This window comes from Prosopis cineraria, unplaced genomic scaffold (genome assembly GCF_029017545.1).
Source record: "Prosopis cineraria cultivar Desert tree isolate PC_DT_omini unplaced genomic scaffold, ASM2901754v1 PC11, whole genome shotgun sequence".
NCBI lineage: Eukaryota > Viridiplantae > Streptophyta > Magnoliopsida > Fabales > Fabaceae > Prosopis > Prosopis cineraria.
In genome coordinates, this window is record NW_026555342.1 from 10,628,940 (window position 1) to 10,644,740 (window position 15,801).

At 34.1% G+C, this 15,801-nt stretch overlaps 2 protein-coding genes across 5 annotated transcripts; one reads left to right on the forward strand and one right to left on the reverse strand.

The window, feature by feature from the left end:
• The first annotated feature begins 3,957 nt into the window (after window positions 1-3,957).
• On the forward strand, window positions 3,958-4,858 carry LOC129285576 (zinc finger protein 4-like). Its single transcript, XM_054921320.1, has one exon. The coding sequence runs from the start codon at window positions 4,064-4,066 to the stop codon at window positions 4,619-4,621; it is 558 nt and encodes a 185-aa protein (XP_054777295.1). The 5' UTR covers window positions 3,958-4,063; the 3' UTR covers window positions 4,622-4,858.
• Window positions 4,859-8,329: 3,471 nt separating this feature from the next.
• Window positions 8,330-15,761, reverse strand: LOC129285574 (homeobox protein HAT3.1). Of its 4 annotated transcripts, none has more exons than XM_054921318.1 (10): window positions 15,481-15,761; window positions 14,578-14,658; window positions 12,947-14,480; window positions 11,322-11,487; window positions 11,088-11,211; window positions 10,892-11,004; window positions 10,327-10,803; window positions 9,802-10,107; window positions 9,358-9,447; window positions 8,330-9,250 (listed from the first exon to the last, which is right to left on the reverse strand). In XM_054921318.1, the coding sequence occupies exons 3-10, from the start codon at window positions 14,464-14,466 to the stop codon at window positions 8,912-8,914; spliced, it is 3,135 nt and encodes a 1,044-aa protein (XP_054777293.1). In that variant the 5' UTR covers window positions 14,467-14,480; window positions 14,578-14,658; window positions 15,481-15,761; the 3' UTR covers window positions 8,330-8,911. The 4 variants fall into 4 exon arrangements, with proteins under 4 accessions (XP_054777293.1, XP_054777291.1, XP_054777294.1 ...); XM_054921316.1 differs by having other exon boundaries at window positions 12,947-14,502; XM_054921319.1 differs by lacking the exon at window positions 14,578-14,658.
• Between the last annotated feature and the right edge of the window lie 40 nt (window positions 15,762-15,801).

Genomic DNA, 15,801 nt, shown 5'->3' on the forward strand with positions numbered 1-15,801 from the left:
ATGTTTAATTTTAAATTAAGATCCCCTCCCTGCAGGAACACGATGAATGAAATAGTAAGATAAACATAACGAATCTCCCCTTTGATATAGGTTCTACCTTTATCTTTCTCATTACCATCATGTTAGTACTGAGGAATGATAACATATTCCCAAAAATAACATGTAAATTCAGCTATAATGAAAATATTCCAAAATAAATAAACGATTGAAAGAAGATTCAAGCAGGAAAATTGGTTAATTGAAGAGATGAACGATCTATTTGGATAGCGATTTTCAAGTTTCGAATGTGCTTCTGGGGGCTTTTGGAGGCAACATTTGATGTAAAATATTCTAGCTTTTGGAGGCACGAAATTGTAAATAGTTACAATATTATGAGAACTAAATCGAACTGGCCAATTTAACTAATTGAAGCAAAAGTGGATCATAGTTTGGTTTGCTTACAACAGAAAACCGCCTAATTTGAGAATTGGTTAAGAACCAATCTTCAAGCAGTCAAAACTAGCAAAATCAAGGAAAACATTGGTTGAACCGATCTTGTTATTTTTTTTAAAATCTTATTCATATTTATGAAGTACAATTTATACATATTTATACCTAATAAGCATCAATAAATGAAGAAAAATGAACAAATATGTGAAAAAAATATGTATATATATATATATATGTATATATATACATACATATGTATATATATATACATACATATGTATATATATGTATGTATAGAATATGTGTTATGATTTTATAATTCTGACATTAGTTAATTATATTTTGTTTGTTTAGAGGATATAGCCGCCAATTATGTGGGTTATAGCCATTGGGTATTACTTCCTATAAATATCTTATAATTCAATTTGTAAACTCTGTTAGATCAATGATGAGCCTTGCACACTATTCAGCATCTTCCTCTCTTCTATTTCTCTAATTCCTCTCAATCTTTCTGTTCTTCCTACCTTCCCTGTTCTTCTTTTGATCTTCCCTCTTCTTTCTTAAATTCTCTATCTTAGAGAATTACAAACTTGTAGCAACATGAATATATGTAAATATTTTAAAGTTATAAATTACAAATTAAGAAATAAGTATATATATTTTGGATTAAAATGAAGTGATACTAATATGGATGAATATTACCTTTTTTATTTTATATTATTTTGTTTAAAATTTAAAATTTTATTTTTAATTATTATGTATAATTATTTTTTCATTTTAAGCATATATTATTTAAAATATGTTAATTTATTTATAACTAATTAAATTACAGTTCAAATCACATTCGAATCATTTAACCATGAACTAAAATCTCGACTAATTTAATGATCAGTCCAATTTTCTTAACATTAAGTAGTTAGAAAGAGTGAAGCCCACCAAGCAATATGTGATTTAAACTCTCTTCAATAAAAATATTCCAAATCAAATAATTAATAGAGGGGGGTATTTTCATGGAGAAAGAGAAATAAAGGTGCTGTGGAAAAATTAAATTATACTTATTGAAGAGATTACAAATGATATTTTAATATTTTATGATTTAACCATTCTTGCATATTAATTATTACCAAAATGCTGCTGCCGTTAAAAAAGCCAATGGATAGGAATAATTCTTTGGGAAAATAACAATTAAAGACTTCACAAGACTATTAATTATAATTAGAGACCTTGAATTATTAAAATCTTACTTGAAACTAAAAATATATATGAATTTACAAAATTACCTTTAAATATTGAAATTACTATTACGGATTGATGTTATTGTTAATCTAGATTAGGAAAACCAAATCCATACTTGAAAATATGATTAACAATAATCCCAACTCATAGTAGTAATTTTAACAGTCTCAAACTCATAACGCATGGGATTTTGATTTTTTTAATTTAGATTAACAATAGTTTAAACCCATGATAGTAATTTTAATAGTGTCTTTTCTAAAATTTTTAAGTGATTTACCTATATATTAACAAATATAAAAATTTATAAGTAATTAGCTTTGTATTCAGAAATGATTTTGGCAAATTTTCAAGTAATAACTATATATTTATAAGTACCTTTTGAAAGTTTTACAAGTGAATTTTAGTTTTATATTGAAAACCCATTTTCAAGTGTGAATCTTGATTTTTTCAATTCAAATTAATAATAATCTCAATCTATCATAATAATTTCAGTAGTGTGTGTTTTTTTTTAAGTGAGGGTAATTTTATAAACTCACATGCTTTTGATTTCAATTAAAAACCATGATCCATTATTGATAATAATTTAAAATTTTTAATTGTAATTAATGATCTTATGAAATTTTTAGTTATTCTTTCCCCTAATTCAAACTACAAATATCTATGCCTTTTTCTGATGTAGCTACAATTCATTATTCATTATGCTCTCTTTCTCAATCAAATACTTTCCGCATCTGATATATATTATACTCCAAAATGCTGGACCTTTCAATCTAAAGATTTTTGTTAGGCATGTCACATATTCCAAATTTGGAATATAAAAGAAACTCATTTCATTTGAATGTGGCCTATTAAAAATGAATTAATATAAATTTAAACAAAAATATATCCTGTTTATTTAAAAATACAATTCGAAATTCTAAATCAAAGATATTTTACATTTAATTATTTTAAATTTAAAACTATTCTAAAAGACTCAAAACAAAATTAAAATCAGAACTGAGATAAAGCAAAGATCTCTTTTATATATATATATATATATATATATTTTTCAAGTGGTTTTTCGGACGACAAGCTGGTCCTCAAAGGCCTTGTCCCACAGTAGATATCCACTGCCCACTACAAAAGCTTGAAAAGGAACATCAAAGAAAGAGCCCCAACACGAAGACACCCAAATAGATATTATCTGCCTCCAACTCAAACACTACTTCAAAAATGGCAAGAGACCATCCAAACTCATTTCCTACTTTTACCCCGGTTATTGACAATAATGAGGGTCCCACTCTCCCCACGAACATTTCATATCAGAAAGCAATGAAAATCAAACCCACCCCACCACAACTACTGCATCTCACCCACTTCCCCTTCCCCATATGTTTCTTTGTTCGTTGTCAATGGAGGACATGGAACTTACAGGGGAATGCAATGTTTACCATACTTTGGACCCACCCCCCCCCCCCCTCTCCCTCCCTCCCTCCCTCCCTTCTCTCTCTGTACTAACACATAAGTATATTTATATGTAATTGTGCGTGCGTGCGTGCGCGCGCGCGTGTGTCTGATATAATAAGAACTGACCAATCTTAAAGAATGAAATTGATAACATGTCAGCTCGTAGGCAGGGCATTATATCTTCAAGGAGACACATTTTATGCAATCATATGCACGTAATGGGTGCTAAACCTAATAAAGTGCATGTTCCCTTTAAAAGTCCAATTTACAGTAGTGGATATCATACTATCATAATATCTTCGACAATTTAAAGAATTCGAGCATAAAGTTCGATGAAATTTATATAATATAAAACTCAAGTCTGGTCAAATGCTATTCTCATGAATAATTGAAATTTAGAAGGTGGCAAATAAACAAATTTCATCCGTGTACCAGTTGCCTAAGTGGATAAACATGAAGACTCCATCTTAAGACCTATCATATCCACCCTACTTACAAAAAAGATCAGCAGAAAGATTTGTTACATGATATGTGAGAAGCACATGGCAGGCAGTTCAAATAAGCTGTGATTTGATTTTGACAACAGATGGAAATGTTTTACTAATGTCCACCTTATGGAAGAGAACTGTGTGAGGATAAAATAGAAAAAAGAGAAGGATGAAACTGGAGAATCCCAAGATTGACAAGGGCAACAGTGAAGCTGACATACGCATTGTTCCCTGGAGCACCAAGCATCACTAGGTGGGGTCACTGATTATTTTGAGATAAGATTAAAAAACACATCCCATTTTACTTCCTTTACACAATGATACCCCCATCCAATTACCTTTCTCTGCTTTAATCTAAGCTTCAAAATGGATTCCAATAAGCATTTCCTTATATTCTACTCCCTTTTTCAAGTTTCAATTTTCAAACCTGAAACTCATCTCTTGGGATTTTGGGAGAAACTAAAATGATCATCCAGGGAGATGAAAGAACTTTCATAACAACCAAGGAACAAGCAAGTGAAAATGAAGATCCTGAAGAGTGGTTAAAGCTGAATCTGAGCTTAGGAGGCTCAACTTCTCCAGTCTCTGCAGCAGGAGACCCAGATTCTCAATCATCAAGAGCAGCAGCTACTAAAGTTTTCTCCTGCAACTTCTGCATGAGGAAGTTCTTTAGTTCACAAGCATTAGGGGGTCATCAGAACGCACACAAAAGGGAAAGAGGAGCAGTAAGAAGATACCAGTCTCAGAAGTTGATGATGACGATGAGATCTTCCATCAACTCACCATTTCATCGAACGCTTGGTGTGCAGCCCCATTCACTTGTACACAAGACTTCATCAAGCCGGGGTGGAACTCCAATAATGGCATCGAGCTTTCAAGAACTTGCAATGGCATGGGCCTCACCTTTCATGGGGGAGGATCAAAAGGATCTGGTGTGGCCAGGAAGCTTTCGCATGGATCCACCAGAGCAAGCCGAGGCGCCACAAGAATCGCTCAAGCTTGATTTAGACCTGAGACTCTGAGTTTTTCAGGCTGAAAAGGTTGGCTCGTGAATTTAAGCTCGAAAGCTGAAACAAACACAAGCAGGAGACCCATGACGAGGAAGAAATATGATGGTTCTACGTAGGTGATGCTATGACATTAATACAGACTTTGTACTGGCTTTTTTTTTTTTTTTTGACCAAAACTTTGTACTTATTATTCACCTTATAACTCCAAACTTGAAAATCCAATTTTCTCTAATTCAGCCAACACCACATGATAATGCGAAGAGATACATAACAAACCAGTTGTTCATCTAACTCACTTTCAAATCGATGGATTAAAGACCGGAGATAGGACTTTTAATTAGGGGCAAGATCACAAAGCATATATGCAATTGAAGGGGGGAAAAATATATATATATAACATTAATATAACATAAATATTTTAACATATTTATTCATACTCAATTTTACAAATATAGATCCAAAATAAATATATATCTTCATTTTTTAAGCTTTATTAATTGATTTCTCTAGACATAAGAATTATCAATTATCATGTTTGTAATGATCTTTTCAACAATCTCTTTTCTTAATATAAACTATTATTGAATTGGTGAAAAATTCATCTTTCATCTTATTGTGAAGTCATGAATAATTAGTTTTTTTTCTTAGACATCGATCTTTCACTCCTAAAAAATATGGATTATGAAATATTTTATGTAAATTATTAAAAAGAATAAAAAAAACTAGAAAAAATTATAAGACAAATTGTACAATATTATATATGTATGTATAGGGTATTGCAAATCATAACACAAATTGCACAATAAAATAATAAACAATGAAAAAGCATGGCATATGGAGATTGGAATGGCTCACCTTAATATTGTCCTTATATTTGCTTAGTTGATATAATGCTAAGGTCATAAGATTGATATTGCGGCTGAAGTCATCGATTCAATGAGGAGGAGATAAAAGCAAAGAGAAAAAGAAGACTGAAGGCCAAAGACAAAGAGATTGCTTTATTGATTCATCAATTCAATTAAGGTCATCGCTTAATTGATAATGAGATAATGAGATTGCTTAAATATTTGATAATAGGGCAATGCCAATTCAAACTCTCATTCGCAATGTAATATATGACATATATTCATCCACTCAAATGAGAAAACTTACCTAATATAATATATTATATTATATTTATATATAAAGAAAACATACTTTTATATACACCAATTTTTTTCAACTTTTTATATATTAATTTATATTTATTAAAAAGAAAATAGATATTATGTTTAATATCAAATACACACAACTATATTTTGGTGGGTTTAAAAATATATAATTTTTATATTTTATTAATAAAAAATTAAAAAGTTAAGGGAGTTGTGACCCTCAATCTACCCCTATCTCCATTTAAAGACAAAGGAAAACTAACCACGAATTATAATGTGGGGCCTGTTTGCTACAAAGAAATGGTTTTTTATGAAAAGAGGATTGGAATAAGAATTGAAAATATAATTGGAAATGGGGTTAAAGAGCATGTTTAGTATGCCACTGGAATAATTGAATTTAAAAAAAAAATTAGTAAAGACTCCTTGATCATATTTAATAAAAAAGAGAATCTTAAAAACTCTAAAATTAAAATGTTGAGTGAAATTATTTAGCTGTCCCTATTGAAATATAATTATTTGTTTGTTACTTTAAATTGTGTGTTTCCATACAAATTGTTATTCATTATCTTACATTAAATTTTTCACTGCCCTAAGTAGGGTAGTGAAAAATTTAATGTAGGGTAATGAATAACAGTATGTAGAAAAACAAACAATCAATGTTAGCATGATGACAACACTTTGAATAAAATCAACGAAAAATAATGGATAAATAACACATAGTATGGCAATGAATAACTTAATGTAGGGTAATGAACAATAACATATAAGGAAACAAGCAACTCATGTTAGCATGATAACAATATTTGAAATAAAATAAACTAAAAGTAATGGACAAACAACATACTATAAGGCAATAAATAACAGTATATAGAGAAACAAATAACCAATATTAACATGATGAAAATACTTGAAATGAAATCAATTGAGAGTAATGGATAAATAACAAACAATAGGACAATGAATAATTTAATGTAGGGTAATGAATAATCATATGTAAGAAAATGAGATGACAACATTTAGAATGAAATTAACTGAAAGTAATAAATAAATAACATATAATAGGGCAGATAATAATTTAATGTAAGGTAATAAACAATAATTCGTATATGTGTCATTTGAATATGTTTTATAAAAAAAGTTAATTTTATCATTTTTTTTTAATATTTTAATGTTACTTTAATGTTCTTGAACTGCAGTAAAGTTTCAAAGTTTTTGAAGTTTTTTATTTTATTAATTATGATCAAGAGATTTTTATTAAAAATTTTTTTATTTAATATTTATAATTATAATAGAAAAGTAAAAATCCTTGCTTTTTTTTTTTTAAATATCTGATCACACAAGTACACAACCCCTACTTCTGCTTCTCACCTACCATCGTTATTGAAATATGGAATCGTTGTCTTCCTTGTCTTCCATCTCAGCACCGATTTATTCTTATTCCACCTCCTCTCCCACTACTTCTGAAACTTTTAAGCACATATTACATACTATCTCCCCGGAATTTATCTAGTACCTTGTCAAAATGAATTTACCTCAAAATCTCCAGTAATCAAAGCAAGAGTTTTTTCTTTTTTTTTTAACAATTTACAAGCTAACAAATCCAAAAATCAAGAAATAATAAAAATTAGATAGCTTTGCCATCACAAGATCTGGAATTTATAGGGTGAAATTTTTTTTACAGACCAGACAAACACAATGAACGCAGAAACTCTGAGATCGAAGATGGGTTACCATATTACGATGTTGAAGCTTGTCCTACTTGAGCGGTCAAAGCCCCAAATGAGATGGGGGACTAGATACGGATATTAAACAAGAAAAATCAAGTAACAATAGTGGCCAGAAATCGTTAGCTTGAGCCATTGACTCAGATGAAGTAGGGCGCAGATCAAGGAATTAAACCCATCTGTCAGCTTCGTTTGGTGGCAGATTCTGATGAAGCAGAGAGCGTAGAAATCACCGATGACCAACAATGAGAAGGTAGGGACAATATTTGTGACGGAGATGAGCAACTGAGGGCGACGAAGATGAGTGATAGACAGAGATGAGCGACTTGATCGACGAGTTGCATGGCGGAGGAGAAGTCATGAGATTGAAGCAGAAGTCAATAATGGGTGTTGAAAATGGAAGGGTAGGATTGTATGAAAATTTCACAAGCAAGGATAATTTGGTCATACAAAAACCCATTCCCGAGAATGGAATCCATTCCCATGGTCCCCTGACGGAATGAAAATTACCTCAAATGAAACAGTGAACCATTCCATTAGAATGGGTTTCCCACGCCGCCAAACACTTAAAATGATCATTCCTTCTTTCATTCATATTCCTTTACCACTCATTCCCTCTTACAAAACAAGGCCTGTAGGTAAAAGTTGTGAGTTCTTTTTCTTTCCCCGATCAAGAGGGTGTCAAATCTACGACAAATTTACGATGTTGATGCCTCTTCCAAGCTCCAGCCTTCCATTTTGGCCAAAAATACGATAAAGCCCTCGACATAATATAACGTTTGAAAAAAGAAAAATATTATTTTTAAGATAGCTTCCCACAATGCAGACTTCTCCATTTCACGAGCTCAACAATGCAGGAAACATAATCACTCCAATTCCAATTATAGGTTCTCACCACTTTGTGGCCAAATATACAACACAAGACGAATATGAATGTATGTATAAGACCTACAAAGTAGTCATAATTTGTTTCCCAAGGACAGGCAACCTGAGCTGAGTTTGATGCAACATGAGCTGCTATCATTTACCAGGCAAGATTGAATATCATAAATCCATGATGGCAATAAATGCTTGAAGTATACAACTAAGCTGTCTACGTATTCATGTGCTTTACCTTGTGTAATGAAAGTCAAGCCCTCTGCCTCAATTCTGGTGGGGGAAAGACCTTGTGGGAATTGGGGATCTAAACAATGAAAATAAAAGAAAATGGACCACTAACAATTGTGTTTTCAGGAGGTGTCATGCTAAAATTGAACCACCTTGTGTGAATTTATGCAAACCACCAAATAAACTACAAATGGCACACTTTTTGACATTGCCATAATTAAAAGTAAATCCATCTTATAGGATCTCAATCTAGCAGAAGATGGATCACTTAAAATTTGTTGCCCAAGGCACCGATCAAGTTCAATTTCTCAGTATGAAATTCATTTTCCCTTCCTTGTTTTCATTTTGCGACTTCTTTGCACTTCACCAACTCTAGATGAGTGGACAAGCGGATTTGTTGCCGCACTATCAATGTTTGTATTTGCATCAGATTCCACAGTAACTGTCTTATGCTTCCTCTTCCTAGAGCTTTGGGATTTTGATTTCTGTATATTACCCTCCTGGGACCCTGATTTTGAGTTCCTCTTCTCATCACCAAGTACTATCTCATTTTCAACTCTGCTGGAAGTGGCACCCTGTGAAGCACTTTCACTCGCCCTGGCTTCCATACGTGGAGAATTCCGAAAGCTCCAACGAGCATTCTCAAACCATTTTCTAACCTGAAATTTTTTTTTTTTTTTTGGGGGGGGGGGTGTTGGGAATTTAGATAGAAGTTTATAATATAAGGCTAGAAAAGCATTTAACTGTGAAGAACAAGAGATAGGACCTGGTTGAAAGTAAGTCCAAGTTCCTGTGCCATGCTTTCTTTTGTGGTGCGGTCCGGGTACTGATTTTCTCGAAAGTTTTTGTAAAGTACCTGAAAATACAAATTCAGTCACTGTAAAATAAACCCTTCCTTTTGACGTGAATTTAAATTTGTGCTTGTGTGTGCCTCGTTGTAAAAGAAAAATTAGAAATCAAGCATACACACATCAATGTAAGTTGCAAAGCAGGTTGCAAATTGAATAATTGATAGCAAGAAGACAACCTTCTCATTCTCAAAGATGCCCACTTAAAGGCTTTAAGAAAAGGCGGTGCTATGAATATATCTGGAGGCCAGGATTTAATTTTAAAGACATTCAGCCATGATCAGAAGTGAGGAGGAGGGTAGCAGTGCAAATCTAAAACTTGAAAGCTTAACTGTGTAACTAAGATGACAATGCACCATTACCTTAACTGCATCTTCCCCAAGTCTTCTGTAAGTTGAAGATCCTCGTTTTTTACCATTTGAACCAGCCCTCTTAGAGCCTGCAAGTGATTTATTGGGTGAATTATCCATACTTTCAACTTCAGTTTGACGATTGTTTCTCCTAGGAGTACTTTCAGTCCCTTTCTGTATATGATCCAGTATTGAGGCTTTCCCATTTGGTGACACTGCCAGCCCTTCGCTGGTGACTTTCTTTTTCCTACTTAAAGCAGGACTAGCTGTCCAATCTTCATCATCACTAGTATCAGATGAAGCATTTTGGTAGGTCTCCTATAAAAGGAACAGTGATGGCTCAAAACGAGAATATAGAGAGCAATTAAATGGACCAAAAATAAAATAACTCTCTCCACACACTCCTGCAAGTGCATAAAAGCATTCAGGAAACTGCACCACAGCATGAGAATCATGTCTCCTTCATGTGAGAAAATCAGACAATGCATGCAGAATCAGACTAGCATTATATACCATAAACCAAGAGAGGTAACTTACATCATACAGTTTTTTGTAGTCCAACCTTTCAATATGTCTTTTCCCAGAAACAGGAGTAGAATCTTCTTCACCAGGATCTAGCTCTTGCAAAGATGATGCAGGTACGGGATGATTATCCTGTCCAGATATTGTGTTACCCTTGACTACATCAGCAAGGTCCTCAGAATCAGACGTGAAATCAGAACCTGAACTTTCTTCAGCTGCATCTTTGTCATGATCGACAGCACTAGGATCATAATCGTTGTCCTCTGAATCATCAGAAGGAAGGCCTAAGTATGGATTCCCACTGTGTGGAGCCTCCATTTTCTCAGAAGCAGAAGCATTCTCAGACTCATCAGAACTTGACTTGCCTCCTTCAACCTCCTCATCTGCTGTGACATCAGGATTATAATCATCATCATCGGAATCATCTGATGGAAGTCCCAAGTTGCCATCCACTTTATTTCCAGCAACTGCAGCTGCCTCTGGAAAAACCCTCTGAACAGCAGTAACGCACATGATGAGGAAAGAAAATCCATCGAGTAATGACTGAGGAATGTACAGAGGACAAAAACTTCCCACTGACCTCCCAGGAATCATAAATAGAGAGGCTTGTTCCTAAGAGATCATTAAGGAGATCAAAACAGTCATCTTTGCAATCACATCCCGGGCATAGCCAACCCTCATCATCAGGTGGAACTGTATGCCAGAAAAGTATATGCATAAAAGTTCAAAAAAGTATGCAGGCACTATATGATCAAATCAGGTGGTGAGAGGATTACTATTTTCAGATAATAATGGAGGTTCCAAACAGAACTGGTGAAATCCACGATCACAAACACCGTCACAAAGTATTATATCATTACCAGTGGTCAAGTCTTTGGACATGCATTTTGCACAAAATATCTGCCACAAAACATCTCAAGTCAGCAACACAGGTCTAGAGATCAAGTATAGACTACAATCCAGGGGAATTGCTTTTCCATTTAGGAACCAAATATAAAAGATCAACCTACATCCTCACTACAAATCTCTCCTTTGGAATCAAACAAGGATTGTGGAAGCCTCCCTTCAGCACACAATGTATCCAAATGTCGAAACAAATCCCTGATTTTCAATTTAAACCCAAGTATTTTAGACTTAGCACATTGAAGCTCCTTCTCGGGCTTTAATTTTTCCAAGCTGCAAAAGTAATGAACAATGAAATTAGAAACATCAAAAACTTCATGGAGGTTAAAGTAAATGGGGGGGGGAATTAAAAATAAAAAACAGATTTTCATAACTGGAATGCACAATCACAATAAATTTATGTTCGAATTATGAATGTCCAGTATCACAAGTCAGTATAAATTAGTCTAAAACACAAGTGAAGATGCAGTTGAGATCTTGAAGTACACTAGTACTACTGAACATGTATTTTTCTTTTCTTTTTAAAACTGGAACAATTATCATTTCTGTTGTCACTAGACCAGAACTGAATAAAAGCAGAAACAGACCATCTCATAAACAAATTTAGTTACTCCTGATCGAATACATGATTCCAGCAACAACAATATAGTTTACTTGATTACTTAATGTGAACAATAGACAAGAAATTCATTGAAAGAGAACAAAAAATAAAGTACTCTAAAACTAGCAATCTGTTACATAATTACAAAATCCAGCATTTCATATCATTGAGTTGATGGCATATCAAAAAGGGAATGGGACAGACAGCTAGACACCAAACCAAATAATCCCCAAGCATGTGAAGCATTCAAGATAAAATTCAAACTCTATCAAATTACTTTTAGTGGAAATATTTGTAACGTTTCCTTTTGGTATGCATAAAAATATAACTCAAAAGGTATATATTTATTGATCCTGGCAAATACGTGCATGGGTTGATGCATAAAATTAGAATGTGAGGTAACAAGGAAGGCATAAAAGAAATGCACTCCACAAGGTCTTGGTAAAATATAATCCTTTACTTTTAACTGGGCAAGTGACAATTTAATGAAAAACGCATGATACAATCTGAATATAATGAAAATCCAAGAACCCCACTCTTTTATTAAACAGCTTTGATGAAAATGCAACACAAGAATTAGTCTTAAAAATACCATGAGCAAGCATTTCTTTTAACTCAAAAGGTGATTTATGAGGAAATTGAGACTGAAATTTTGAAGTGCCACAAAAGCACTAAAGACAACTATAAAGGCGGTACTCCCTCCGTCCCAATTTATAAAACACTTATAAGAGAGAGATTTGACGTTCCAAAATAAGACACTTTAACAAAAATAATACTTCATTAATGATGAATTTCTAATATTACCCTCCCCATTATATTCTCTTTTTTTAATATTCTTTCACAAATAAAGTATTACATTAAAGGCACTTTTAGAAGTTTACATTTTTATTTTGAAAAAATAAGGCTATTAAGTATATTTATTAAGCTTTATTGGTATACATGATTTTGTCTAAAAGTGTCTTATAAATTGGGATGGAAAGAGTATCATTTTGTTTTCTTAGCAATTAAACAAATATAAATGATATTCTGAATTAGAGGCTATGATCCAAGGTAGATTAGGATGCAAAACTCATCTCCAAATATAGAATACAACTTAACCAAATTGCATCATAAATAGAACAGTTTACACACCTGTATCCTTTCCAGCCCTCACCAGAATAAGCATCAATCAAGCTCTGCTTATAGCGCACTTGACTTAAAAAATATCTTAGACGAGCTCTGATTCTTGAAAACTCATCAGTCACTCTCCTTCCTCTACCCTTCTTCTTCTTCTTCTTGCCTTTTCTTCTATTTTCTCCAACATGATCCACATTAACCAGATTAGTGTTTGATGTGGGTGGTTTAGGTTTTTCACGCATCCTTGACCGCAAAACTCTATCACTACTCCTTAGCATATATTTTTTCTTCAATGATGTTGCAGTTCTTTTATCCTTGCGCCCTACCCGGGCATGAGTTGCCCTTCTGGAGTTTCTTTGCAAAAAGTTAGGGCTACTTACCTTGGCAGTATCTTGAGAAGGTGGATCTAATTGTTCATTTCCACCACTTCTTTCCACAGGCTCATTATGAACACTTTGGGAGGCCTGCTGGTGTTTGTTCTGGAATTCATCATTAGATAAAGAACCAGAAACCTGTTTTAAGGTATCATATTGAAAGCATGAACCTCCTCCATTCTGGCTAACATTGTCTAAGTCACATTGAGATTCTGCTGGCAATTGAATAACAGAATCTCCAGTCATACTGTCAGAAACTTTAAGTTGTTTTCCATCAAGAAGAGAGCTAGTTTCCCCAGTACCTAGGACCTTTTGTTCATTGTTCAAAAATTCAGAGCCTGTCTGATTAGTTTTCTCTGACATTTCAAAATGAGCAGTTCTGGGATCAAATGTCTGCAACTTTTCTGAGGTATTATGGATATGGCACGTTGACCTTGCAGTTTTGCTACTCAAGTGATCTGAGGAAGCATCCATGCCAATAATCTTGCCCAGTTCTAAAGTATTAAGTTGAAAACTTGAACCTTCTTCAGTTTGACAGCTCTTGTCTAAGTCACATTGAGGTTGTACAGGAACTTGAATAACAGAAGTCCCAGTCATGCCATCTGAAGGTGATTTTTCATGAAGAAGAGAGGTGGTTTGCCTTGTGCCAAGAACCCTCTGTTCATTATCCAAAGATTCAGAGCCAATCTGATTAGTTTTTTCTGACAATTCAGAAAGTGTATTTCCCAGATCAAGTGTATGCAGCTGGTCTGAGGTATTGTTATTATGGCATCTTAGCTCCCTGGTTTCACTACTCATTTGATAGGAGGGAACCTCCATGCCGATTGCATTGGCCTGCTCTAAGGTATTATGCTGAAAGCATGTACCTTCCCCATTCTGACAACTGTTGCCTAAATCACAATGAGGTTCTGCAGGCAGTTGAATGGCCAAATTTTCAGCCATACCATCAGAAACCTTAGGTGATTTTTCATCAACAGAAGAGTTGGCTTCCTCAGTGCTAAGTTTTTTGTCCAAAAATTCAGAATCAGTCTCATTGTTTTTTCCTGAGGATCCAAAATGGTAAGTTCCAGGATCAGATGTATGTAGTGATTCTGAGGTGTTTTGGTTATGGCATATTAGCTTTCTCATTTCACCACTCATTTTCTCTGATGAAGCATCCATGCCAATAGCATTGGCTGCCATAAGTAGAAGGTAGAGCTGATAAGTAAAAACAAACAAATTGATTCAATTGGAGCTTTAACTGCAGTGTGTTTTGAACATTTACATCAATACCTAGTGAGGGAAACAACTGATAAGCATTACAATGTCCACAATTCTTTTGATGATGAGTTGTCTATATTGAAGATGATTGATCTGCGGGAAAAAAGATAGACAGATCCCTTTAGCTATCTAATATTTGCCAGTTCAACATGTTATATTGCAAACCAGAGTGAGACTCGGTGAGACTTGGGAATAGGTTCCAACATGTATATCATTGTATATCCTATGCTCCATTAACTTCGTCACAGAGTGGGAGAAATTGACAGTAATACGTATAAAATAATATTTTTACGTGTAAACATCCTCATTCTTTTTTTAACTTCAAAGATACCTGTAAAAATTCTCTACTGGATACAACTGCATTTCAAATTCACTAGTCGCTAAAAGAAAAATCTAAGCCACTAAATGTATTGAGCGTGAGACTTGGAGGGACAAGACACATCAATGCATCAACAGCTCAAACCTCCGGCTACAAATACTAATCAGCTGTTCCCAGCTGGCCACCAAAATAAACAAATACATGCAATATTCATCTCTTTCGAATGCTTAGTTCAAGTCGCAGCCTATAAAATCTGAAATTCTAAAGTCCATTTCTTTGCGAAAGATGGGGAAAAAAATGTAACAATGCTCAACAATATACGGCACTACGTGTCGCCTATTCGTGGAAAAATTTGAGTAGGAATGCCAATATCTAAGCTGGAGAGCTAAGTTCGCAACTTCTTGAGCACAAACAGCATCAAATAACAAAAGAAAAATGTTCGAATTACTTGCCCACACAAGTAGGGAAACAGAAACCCACCACTAGAGAATGAAAAGCCAAAGCTAAGCAAAATCAACCCTACCCGGGAATTAAAAACCTTACTTTCGGCAGCTAAGTAAAAAAGAGAAGGAAATTAAGCTATACAAGAAACTTACGTTATTGATGTGAGTAACAAAGTAGCCTCCTCACCCAATGGAGAAGGCGGTGAGGGGAAGATTGAAAAGGTAGCGGAAAAGAAGGAATTCAATTGGGGTTTCGGTTTGGATCCAATGCGTTATCCTGAGAGTCGAGAAAGCCGAGATAGAAAATCCGAGCCACCGTCGAAATTTTCACCAATTTACCAAAGTAGGGCTTAAAATTGAATTTCAAGTTTTATTTGTCGCACTCGCGGCGTTTCCGGGTCTATGCGGTGCCAATTTCGTTTGAAAGAAATCCCTAGTACTTTGTACTTACACTCGAGCGGGATAGCCCATAGA

Excerpts from the sequence above, each read along its gene's own strand:
- LOC129285576 (XM_054921320.1), top strand. The coding sequence starts at position 4,064 with ATGATCATCCAGGGAGATGAAAGAACTTTCATAACAACCAAGGAACAA.
- LOC129285574 (XM_054921317.1), bottom strand. The coding sequence starts at position 14,487 with ATGGCAGCCAATGCTATTGGCATGGATGCTTCATCAGAGAAAATGAGT. Across the intron at positions 11,005-11,087 it reads TCCATTATTATCTGAAAATA|TTCCACCTGATGATGAGGGT; the intron begins GTAATCCTCTCA and ends TCTGGCATACAG. Across the intron at positions 9,448-9,801 it reads TTGGGGAAGATGCAGTTAAG|GTACTTTACAAAAACTTTCG; the intron begins GTAATGGTGCAT and ends TTGTATTTTCAG.